General features: G+C 44.6%; 1 protein-coding gene across 4 annotated transcripts in view; it reads left to right on the top strand.

Moving 5' to 3' along the window:
- Nucleotides 1–552: 552 nt before the first annotated feature.
- Nucleotides 553–11,921, top strand: part of Sptbn4 (spectrin beta, non-erythrocytic 4) — a 74,040-nt gene continuing 62,671 nt past the window's right edge. For all 4 annotated transcript variants that reach the window (XR_013430776.1, XM_078032054.1, XM_078032053.1 and 1 more), the window contains exons 1-2: nt 553–707; nt 3,258–3,444. Coding sequence is in view for 3 of the 4 variants with exons in the window: in XM_078032054.1 (XP_077888180.1) it covers nt 3,273–3,444 (172 nt within the window). In the remaining variant the exon portion in view is untranslated. The remainder of the gene's footprint in view (nt 708–3,257; nt 3,445–11,921) is intronic.

Below are 11,921 nucleotides of genomic sequence, written 5' to 3'. Positions count from 1 at the left end.
GACTTGTAACTGTGTGATGTGAGTGTGTAGCAGTGCAGAATGTGTCACCCCATGGGTCTGAATGGTGTGACAAGTTTGCGTGTGTAAAATTGCACCACACTGTGTGATTGTGAAGCCGTGCACGACGTATGAGTATATAACAGTTTGTGATCCCCGGGGGAAGGTGCGACCGTGTGTGACATGCATGGTTGTGTGTACCACCACATTGGTGGTGGTGGAATCGTGCATGTATGTCAGAGTGTGCAATGCTGTGTGTGACTTCGTGTGACAGTTCGAAGGTTTGACCCTGTGTGACTCCATCTGAGGGAGTGACACTGTGTGTGGATGTGGAGAGTGTGTTTGTGACGTTGCAAGTGACCCCGTGTGTGTGGCAGTGTGGGAGTGTGGACTGTGTGTGACGCTACCTCAGCCTCTCTGAGCGCAGCGGTGTATAAACGCGAGGCCCGGCGTGTGCCAGTGCGGGGACCCGTGCTGCAGGCGGCCGGGGCGCCGGGGCCCGCGGCGGGAGGGGGTCCCGGGGGCGCGCGGAGCTCGGCGGCGGCGCGAGCGGGGGGAGGCGCGGCGGCGGCGGCGCATGCGGATCTGGCGGAGCGGCCGGCCGGCGGGGCAGAGCAGAGCCGGGCCGGGCCGGGCCGCGGACGCCCACAGGGAAGGCTGTCGGGTGCGGCGAGCAGCGGGGACAGCAGCACCGGCGGCCGCGGGCTCAGGTGAGCGGCGTTGGGGCCCACGGCCCCTCCCCCAGAACCTCCTCACCTGCCTGAGCATCCTCCCCCGCGCCCTGGGCACGGCCTGAGCTCCCGGGGTCTCCCTTGATGGGTGCAGGCAGGAGATCCAAGGCGGAACGAGCCCCTAATCCCCAGCCTAGCCCAGCCTCCGCGCCATGCGTGGGTCTTCCCTGGGGCCTGGTCCTTCCCAGGCCCCCCTCCTCGGGCACGGTGACAGGACCGCGGCGACAGAGAGGCGCGGAAGGGTTAAAGCATCGGATCCCACCCGAAGCCCTGCGCCGGGCCAGCCTTTGCTGAGGCTGGCAGGACAGCCCTTCCCACCTCCCCCCTCGCCTTCTCTCCTTTCTCCATTCAACCACCACGTCAAGGCCAGAGCTGCTCTCCCGGCCTGACCGAAAGCTCACCTAGTGCCAAGTGCCTGCCCAAGTACCACTGAGGAAACAGTTGTGACCACCGTTCAACAGGGAAGGAAACTGAGGCACAGAGAGGCTAGGTTAAAGTACATCGAGAATAAAGCAGGATTGAACCTATTTCTGCCCGACTCCAGTACAGGCACTTGGACTTGCTAAGATGTGATCAGACACTGGAGAGAAATAGTGGGCTGGGGGTGTAGCTCAGTGGTAGGCCATTTTTCTAATATGTATGAGGCCCTGGGTTCCATTCCCAGCATCACAGGAGGGGAAAGGAACAGCAAGAAACATGTATTGAGGATTTGCTGTGTACCAGGTACCACATTCCCTCTATCATTAACTCATCTTCAAACACTCCTAGGATTTTCACGGATGAACAAACTGAAGTCCAGAGAGGGGAAGTGACTTGGCCAAGGTCACACAGGTGGTGGGTAGCCATGTGCCCCACTTACAGCTTTCCATGGAAGAAGAGAAGAATAACAATGGATTTTGGTGTGCCCACCAAAAGGGATTATCTCTACCACACTGACCACAACCCAGGCCCTGGCTGCCTTCCTGAGATGTAGTGGGTTAGAAGACCAGCACAGAGACACACTCTTGTCATTCCAGCAACTCAGAAATCTGGGGCAGGAGGATTGCTAGTTTGAGACAGTCTAGGCCACTTGTCAAGACTTTGCCTCAAGGGCTGGAAATGTAGCTCCCTGGTAAAACACCCCTGGATTCAATCCCCAGTACTGAAACAAACCAAACCCAAACCCAACCAGACCTAGGGGTTAGCAACTGTCCAGGTCTTTTGAGAAGGGTGCCATTGATCTAATCCCCTCCTTTCTTAGTCTTAGAACAAGGTCAGAGGTCCAGGAGGGTAGAGATGTACCTGATATCACCCATCTCTTTAGATCTCATATTTTCAACCTGGCATGTTTTAAAGCACAACTCTCAATTCAGATAATATGTCAGTGGGCTATGGCCACAATAATGTTGCTTAACAAATCAGCACCGATCTGAGCGTCTTAAAGCACATGTATTTAGCCGTTGAGTCTGAGTTCAGTGGCTACCCAGCTGAGCAGTTCTGCTAGACTCTCTGCTGGTGCACCTTCATGTTGAGGTCGCAGTAGGGGGCTGCTGTAGCTGATCTTGGCTGGCATGTCTGTGGTCTTAGACTTGGTCTAGCCTAAACGTGTCTTTCTCATGGCCATGGTCAAACAGAAGCAGAAGCATATAAGATATCTTGAGTGAGGCTCAGAACTTCCACACATACCAGCACTTCCACCCAATTCTGTTGGCCAAAGCAAGTCACATGGTCAATCCCAGAGTCAAGGGGTGGGGTATGCCCTCAAAACACTCATACCTTTTCTGCCTTAACCAAGGACACTGAAAGGTTAAATAGCAAAGGGTGTGGCTTCAAGGGTGAAGAAGTAAGGCTACTAATACAAGCATTCTGTCACAGTGCCTATGTTTGAAAACTAGTTACTTACTAGCTGTGTTACTTGGGCAAACAAATTAATCCCTTTGTACATCAGTTTCCTTTTCTGCAAAATGGGCCTAGTAATAACTGCTCACTTGTGAAAATTACATAAAAGAATGCATATAAAGTACCGAGCACAAGGCAAATGCCCAATAAATGTTCATTATAGTTCTTGTTACTGCATTATAGAATTCTATTACTAACGATGTTATTGTTCTAATAATAATACCAGTGACAATTGCTGAGCCTCTACCCTGTGCCAGGCATTAAGTCATCAAGCACTTTATTGCAGTCCCATAAGTGGTCAGGGTAAACATTATCATCATCCACTTGCAAGACAGAGAAACCGAGGGTGAGAGAGGACCTAGGACGCATAGCTAGTCACCGTTAGAAGGGAATCCTCTGAATAAAGGCACAAGATGGCTTGTGCCTTTAATCCCTGTGACTTGAGAGGCTGAGGAAGGAGGATGGCAAGTTTGAGGCCAGTCTCAGTAACTTATAGAGAGCCTGTCTCAAAAAAATAAAAAGGGCTAAGGATGTAGTTCAGTGGTAAAGTGCTCCTGGGTTCAGTAACCAGTAACATGCAAAAAAAAAAAAAAAATGGGTTTCTGAGCTCGGGCCTGTTTCCAGTCCTAACCTGCCTCTCCGCATCCCCAGGCCTCATCTTCCCCCATGGCGCAGGTTCCAGGGGAGGTGGACAACATGGAGGGCCTGCCCGCCCCCAACAACAACAACCTTGCAGCTCGCTGGGAGAGTCCAGACCGGGGCTGGGAGCGGGAACCTCCAGCTGCTTCCACAGCAGCTGCTTCTCTCTTCGAGTGCTCAAGGATCAAGGCCTTGGCAGGTACCTGGGGACCAAGGGAGAGCTGGGTGGGCCTAGGGGAGTGGAAGCGGGAGGGGGCTGCTGGGTGGCGTATGTGCATTGTGGTGCCTGAGGGCCTTGATGGCTAGGAGGGTGGAAAGGAGTCGTACTTAGCGCCTGAATCTCCAGGCCAGTTGTGGCCAAGGGAGCCTTCCACAGTGCAGGCAGTGTTCTGTCTCTGTGGTATCCAATAGAGAAACCACTAGCACACATGGCTTGAGCGCTTGAAATGTGGTCAGTGCCGCTTGGGGGACTGTTTTGCATTTTATTTAGTTTTAATTAATTTAGATTTAAATAGCCACTTGAGGCTCATGGCTTCTGTGTGTGGCAGCACAGCCTTAGAACTTTTGAAATGTACAATCCCAGACACATGAGACTTTGAAAGCAATGTCTTGGGATCTCCAAATGCAGAACCGTTGGGATTTTAAGACGTTGAAATGTCACACTTGAGGATTCTTCAGAGTTGAGACCTTTAGAGACGGAGACCCTTGTCGCAGATTTTAGACATTTTAATCATTGGCCACTAGGATCTTAGCTAGGATCTTAGAGCCTTAGAAACGTAAACTCTAGCAGGCACAGTGGTGAGTACCTGTAATTCCAGTGACTCAGGAGGCTGAGGCAGGAGGATTACAAGTTTGAGGCCAGTCTCAGTAACTTAGTGGAGACTCTATGTCTCAAACATAAGAGGGCTGGGGTTGTAGCTCAGTGACAAAGCTACATTTTCTTGTCATTATAGTTTTTAGACTATATTGTCTAGGGAATAATGACAAGAAAAGAGGTCTTATACATAGATCTATTAATGGAATTTTCAAAAGTTTTGAGCAAAGTCCTCTAGGAAATTTGGTGACATACATGAGTCAGTGGACTGGGGGCTCTGGTCAACTGGGTCCTGGTCACCAGCTCCAGCCATGAGAAAATATGGATCCAAAGTTATTAATTCTGATAATGACCCAAAATTTCCCAATTAAAAAAAATCGTGTGCCACAAATTATGAACCAGATTCAACCCATGGATTGCCAGCATTTTCTGACCTGGAAACCTAGACTGATATAAACATATAGTCATGGAAACTTAGAATTATACTTTTGGACACTTAGAACCCTAAAAACGTAGGAAAACATCAACTTAGAATTCTAGAATGTATTGTTCTGTGCCTGGTCCAAGCTGGGCAGTAGCAGGGACATGGTGATCATTCAGCCAGCCTTGGTCCTTCCCTTACAGGGTCCTCAGTCCAGTGGGGACTGACTCAGATCCAGCCAATAATTTCCAGGAGTCAGGATCAGGATGGAGGAGGCACAGGCAGAGGGCTATGAAGGGGAGACCCAGGGAAGACAGGAACCCAGAGGAGGTACCTGAAAATCAGCCTAAAAAATCAAGGCAGGCTTCCTGGAGGAGGAGATGCCTAAGGGATGAATAGGGTGAATTCTGGAGTAGAAGAATGTTCTAGGTAGAAGGAACAGCCTCTACAGCAGCTGGGAGGGGGGTGAGAGAGGTGGAATAAACACAGGGAGCGGGCAGTGGGAGCCAGACCTTAGGGGCCTCAAGGGCACTGGGGAGCCATGGAGAGACTTTAAGTGGAGGGGGATGGAGTAAGATAAGAACTGAGCATTCTTCACATCTTAGACCCATGCATGCTTCAGAGAGCATCCAACCTCAGGAAATGTGGGGATCCCCCTTTAAGGAAAAAAAATTTTTTTTCCCTTGCCCACTTAAATGATTGTAGTGCAGTTTTCTTAAGAACTCTGCTGGACTCTCCTGTGCCTGAGTTTTCATATCCCTCTGCAACGAAACCGTCCGGCATGGCCCTCCTCAATCTGCATGAAGCCCCTTCTTGCTGGAACCACTTTGCTGCTCAGTGCAAGCAGGCCATGGGCCACTGCTTGTGTTTCTGTCCTCTCTTTCTTTTCACACTGGGGGTGGAGCCCAGGGCCGCGCCTGTCAAGCAAATGCCCTACCACGGAGCCACACCCCCAGCCCAACTGCATTTCTTTTGCATCTCTTTGCCCACTTCTCTCAGCGGTTTTGTCTATTCAGACTGAGGCAGGACCTGTGGAAGGAGTCCTCCACCACGTTATCTTACATGAAGATGTTTGAAAATAGTATTAGGACCTCAGGTTCAGAGAGTTTCATTCCTAAAGCCACGATTTGTGGCTGTCGGTGATCATTGGTCTGTGTGAGGCCCCTCTCCTCTTTATTTATTCTCTCTTAATCTTATGTCTCATCCTGATTCCTTCCCCCACACACACAGGCAACCATTTAAATAGTTTTAATGTGAATTCTTTCCTTTGCATGTGGATGATTTTGCAAAATGTGTCTTGATAATTAATGTACATGTGTGTATAGGTATTATTTTTGGTACTGAGGATTAAACTCAGGGGCACTTACCCACTGAGCCACATCCCCAGACCTTTTTTGTATTTTTTTTTTAATATTTATTTTTTAGTTGTGGTTGGACACAATACCTTTATTTTATTTATTTATTTTTTTTATGTGGTGCTGAGGATCGAACCCAGGGCCTCGCACGTGCTAGTTGAGCACTCCACCGCTGAGTCACATCCCCAGCCCGGCTTTGTTTGTATTTTTAGAGAAAGGGTCGCACTGAGTTGCTTAGGGTGTCGATTGGTTTCTAAGGCTAGCTTTGAACTCATGATCCTCCTGCCTCAGCCTCCCGAGTTGCTGGGATTACAGGTGTACACCACTGTGCCTGGTATGTGTGGGTGTGTATGGTTAATTTTTAAAATTATAACAATATAGTGCATACACACAGAATGGCAGAAAAAGTTCAGATTAAGAGTGCTCACTATTTCCACAAATGAGCACTTGCTTTTTAACCAGCATTTTTATTATGTTACTCAGTTTTCTTTCACTGTAACAAAATGCCAGAGATAATCAACTTATCATGAGAAAATATTTATTTTGGATCATGGTTTTAAAGATTTCAGTCCACGGTCCATTGGCCCTGTTACTTCTGTGCCTTCGCTGGGGAGGAAGCACGTCATGGTAAGGAACCTATTGTGAAGCAAAGAAAGAGGAAGGGGTTAGGGTCCCAATATCCCCTTCAGGAGCAGGACCCAGGGACCAACAGATCTTCCACTAGGCTCCACCTCTCAAAGGTCCCACCACCTTCCAACAGGGCCATGATCTGGGGCCAGTCCTTTACCACATGGGCCTTTGGGAGACCCTTACTCCAACCACAGCACATGTCAAGAATCAGAATATGGCTGGACGCAAGGGAGCACCCCTGTAATCCCAGCAACTTGGGAGGCAGAGGCAGGAGCATTGCAAGTTCAAGGCCAACCTCAGTAATTTAGTGAGACCCTGTCTCAAGATAAAAAATGAAAAGGGACTGGGGATGTAGTTCAATGGCAAAGTACTCCTGGGTTTAATCACCAATATCAAAATGATGATGATAATCATATTATTAATAATGCTACCACTAACAATAATAAAGAAATAAAATAAAAATATAAAAAGAACTATGACAGTCCCTGGGAAGTTCCATGGGACTACCTTCCTATTAATACAACCCAAGTGTAAACACTCTTGTAACTTTTAACGGCACGGGCTTGTTTTGCTAGTGTTCAAACTTGACATAAGTGAAAACATACATTGGGCACGCTTCAGTATCTCACTTCATTTACTCAACATTATGCTTGAGAGATTCATTCATATCGTCTATAAGCTGTTCCTTTTTCTTGCTGTATGGTTTTCACAGTGTGGATTTACCTATTGATACTCCCTTGAGTTGCTTCTAGTTTGAGGTTGCAGTGAAGGCTTTTGGTGGGCAAAAGCTTTCATTTCTGGTGACTACCACCCGGGAGTGAAACTGTTGGGTCATAGAGTAAGTATATATCTAACTTTAGTAGAAACTGATGGTTTATATCATTTTACATTCCCACCAGCACTGTTCGAGAGATTCACTTGTTGTACATCCAACCCCTGGTAGAGCCAGTCTTTTTGATTTCAGGTATCTGGGCCGATGTGCATTCTGTGTGGTTTTCTTTCTTTCTTTGGTATCAGGGATTGAATGCAGGGTTGCTTAACCACTGAGCCACATCCTCAGCCCTGTTATATATTGTATTAGAGGCAGGATCTTGTGGAGTTGCTTAAGGCCTCACTAAGACACTGAGGCTGCGTTTGAGCTTGTGATCCTTCTGCCTCAGCCTCCCGATGGGCTGGGATCACAGGTGTGCCCCACCGCGCCTGGCTTCTATTATGATATTCTTTGCACTTTCCTGATGACTAATACCAACTCATGAGGTGGAGCACGTTTGCATAAGTTTACTGGCCATTCTGATATCCTCCTGTGAGGGGCCCTTTCTCGTCTTTCACCCTTTGCCTTATAAAATTATCTTTTCCTTGTGGTTTTGCAAGAGTACAAGTCTATATATATATATATATATATATACTGTGAATATTTTTCTTCCACTTGGTGGCTTATCTTTCACTCTCTTAATGGGTCCTTTTGATGAGCAAAATGTCTTGATTTTAATGTAGTTTAATAATTATTTTTACTTATTTATTTAGGGTACCAGGGACTGAACTCAGGGGCACTCACTGAGTCACATCCCCAGCCGGTTTTTGTATACATATATTTTTAATTTAGAGACAGACTCTCATTGAGTTGCTTAGTGCCTTGCTTTTGTTGAGGCTGACTTTAAATTTGCGATCTTCTTGCCTCAGCCTCCCAAGCCACTGGGATTATAGGCGAGCGCCACCACACCCAGCTCAGTTTGGTAATTATTAAACAATTATTTTAAGTTGGGGTTGTAGTTCAATGGTAAAGCCCTTGTCTAGCATGCATAAGGCTCTGGGTTCAGTCCCCAGCACTGCAAAAATAAATAAATAAATAAATGAAAAATTAAAATTAAAATTAAAAATAAATGAGCAAACAAAAAAAACAGGAAAGAAAGAAATCTTTGCCTAACCCCAGGTCATGGAGAGATATCCTACCATGTTTTTTTTTCCTAAAAGTTTTACTGTATTCCTTTTACATTTAGATTACAAGCTGAATGTTTATTATTATGTACATTGTGGGTCCACTTCATTTTTCTCCCATGTGGAGTTGTCTCAGCTCCATTTATTGAAGGCTGTGCTTTCTCTACTAAATTTGATGTCACTTTGTCATGAATTTGGGGACGATATATCTATAGGGTTTGTGAATGTAAGTATTGGTAACTGATGCAAATTTTCGCATGCTCTAGATTGTATTCTTTTTGTTATTTTCTCATTCAGCACTGAGCCCTAGGGCTCATCCAATGTGGAGAACCATGAGTAGATCTAATCTGCTGCTTCTGGACACTGCATGAGGCCTGCTTAGTCCATTTTCTGTTGCTATAAGAGGATACCTGAGATTGAGTATTTTATAAAGAATAGATGGTTCTGGAGGCTGGGAAGTTCAAATGGATGCTCAGTGGATGCCTAAAATCTGCCGTAGTACCAAACCATGTATATGTTAAGTTTTTTCCTATATATAAAATGACAAAGTTTAATATGTAAATTAGGCACAGTAACAGATTACCAATAAATGCTAATAGATAGAACAATTATAACAATATGCTATAATGAAAGTAATCTAAAACATGAATTATCTATTTCTGGAATGCTAATTTAATATTTTCAGCTCACTTTTGACCAGGGGTAATTAAAACTGAAGAAAGTGAAATTCTGAATAAATAGGGACTACTGTATACTTAGGATTCCTGGGTCATATGTAACTCTATGTTTAACTTTTTATTTTTATTTTAAAGAAACATTTTAAAAATATTTTTTTAGTTGTAGATGGACACAATACCTTTCTTTTATTTGTTTATTTTTTATGTGGTGCCTGGGATCGAACCCAGTATCTCACACATGCTAGGCAAGTGCTCTACCACTGAGCCACAACCCCGGCCCCTATCTCTAGCTTTCTAAAGGAACCACCAAACTATTTTTCTAACTCATGGTTCCATTTTATATTCTCATGAGCGATGTACAAGTGTTCCAACCCCATGTCTTTGCTTATGATTATTATCCCCCCTTTTTATTATGACCATCCTAGTGGGTATGAAGTGGTATTTCTTTATATATATATATATATATATATATATATATATATATATATATATATTTAATACTTTTTTAGTTGTTGACAGACCTATATAGTGTTTATTTTTTTGTGCTGTTGAGACTCAAACCCAGTGCCTCACAGATGCTGGGCAAGTGCACTTCCACTGAGCCCCAGCCCCAGTCCTTATTATGGTTTTGATTTGGCATTTTCCTAAGGGCTAATGATCCCAAGCATATTTTCATGTTCTTATTGGTCATTTGTATATCTTCTTTGTATAAATGTCTATTCAAATCTTTGTCCTTTTTTTTTTTTTCTTTTTGGTACTGAGGATGAAACTCATAGGCACTTAACCACTGAGCTATATCCCAAGCTCTTTTTTTTATATTTTATTAAGAAACAGGGTCTCATTGAGTTGCTGAGGCTGGCTTTGAACTCCTAATCCTTCTCCTGCCTCAGCCTCCTGAGCCCCTGGGATTACAGGCATGCACCATCCGCCTGCCTCTTTTGTCCATTTTTAAATTGAGTTTTTTTTTTTGTTTTTTTTTTAAGAAAGAGTGAGAGGAGAGAGAGAGAGAGAGAGAGAGAGAGAGAGAGAGAGAGAGAGAGAGAGAGAATTTTTTTTTAATATTTATTTTTTAGTTCTCGGCGGACACAACATCTTTGTTGGTATGTGGTGCTGAGGATCGAACCCAGGCCGCACGCATGCCAGGCGAGCGCGCTACCGCTTGAGCCACATCCCCAGCCCCTTAAATTGAGTTTTTAAAAATCATCTGTACTATCTTTGAAACACCCTATGAACCTGTAGTTATTTCATAATTAAGTTTTTTTCTTAAAGGCCAGGAATGATGTAATCCCAGCAGCTCGGGAAGCTGAGGGAAGAGGATCACCAGGTCAAGGCCAGCCTCAGCAATTTAGCAAGGCCCTAAACAACTTAGCAAGACCATTTCTCAAAATAAAAAATAAAAAGGGCTGGGGATGGAGGCTGGGGTTGTGGATCAGTGGTAGAGCGTTTGCCTAGAATGTATGAGGCACTGGGTTAGATTCTCAGCACTGCAGATAAATAAATAAAATAAAGATCCATTGACAAATAAAAAAATTATTTTTAGAAAAGATATGGGGATGTGGGCTAGTGGTAGATCAACTCCAGATTCAACCTCTGGTACCAAAAAAAGAGTTAAAAAGGGCCGGGGTCGTGGCTCAGTGGTAGAGCGCTCACCTAGCACATGTGAGGCGCTGGGTTAGATCCTCAGCACCACATAAAAATGAAATAAAGATATTGTGAAAAAAAAAAGAGTTAAAAAATTGTTGCCTGGCCTTTCTTTCTTCCCTGACTCCTATTAGCTGAAGCGCCAAGATCCTCAGAGCACAGGATGGAAGGAATATGGAATCCACATTGACATCCTTGCTAGTCTCCCTGACAGCTGGGCTGCTCATTTTAGAACTATTCAGAATGAGGGAATAAGCTCATATCTCTTTTATTCGACTGTGTTGCTAGGCCTATTTGTTATAACAGCTTAGCATATACAGTTATAGGTAAAATTTCATTACCAAACAATAGTTATAGTTTTTAGTATAAAACTATAATAAAACTAGTTTTTATTAGTACAGAAATAAAGATGTCTACTTTTTTCAATCATTTGAAATTTCTCAATAATTACCTTTTTATAGATGCATTTTGTTATACCCTTGAGTATTGCATTTTACACCTAACAGTAGAAAATATACATTGACTGATCTGTTTTTTTTTTTCACTTGGGGGTTACCAAGAATTGAACTCAGGGGCACTCAACCACTGAGCTACATCCCCAGCCCAATTTTTGTATATTATTAGATACAGAGTCTAACTGAGATGCTTAGTGCCTCCCCATTGCTGAGCCTGGCTTTGAACTCATGATCCTCCTGTCTCAGCCTCCCGAGCTGCTGAGATTACAGGCATATGCCACTGCGCCTGGCTGTTTTTTTTTTTTTTTTTTAAAACAACAACAACAAAAAAAAAAACATCAAGTTGTATTGGCTGGGGCTATAGCTCAGTAGCAGAGTGCTTGCCTAGCATGTGTGAGTCACAGGGTTTGATCCTCAGCACCACACAAAAATAAACAAATAAAGGCATTCTGTCCATCTACAACTACAAAAATAAAAAAATAAAAAAACATCAAATTGTGTACTTTATTTTCGTGTGGTGCTGAGAATTGAACCGAGTGCATCACACGTGCCAGTCAAGCACTCTACCACTCAGCCACAACCCAAGACCTGTTTGTTGTTGTTGTTGTTGTTGTTTTTTTGACAGAAAAGATATTAAGTTAGGGGCTGGTATTGTGGCTCAGCGGTAGAGCGCTCGCTCACCTAGCACAGGCGGGACCCAGGTTCGATCCCCAGCACCACATAAAAATAAAGGCATTGTGTTGTGTCC

Source organism: Ictidomys tridecemlineatus, chromosome 15 (assembly GCF_052094955.1).
Source record: "Ictidomys tridecemlineatus isolate mIctTri1 chromosome 15, mIctTri1.hap1, whole genome shotgun sequence".
NCBI classification, from domain to species: Eukaryota; Metazoa; Chordata; class Mammalia; order Rodentia; family Sciuridae; genus Ictidomys; species Ictidomys tridecemlineatus.
This window is presented reverse-complemented; position numbering and strand designations above follow the sequence as displayed.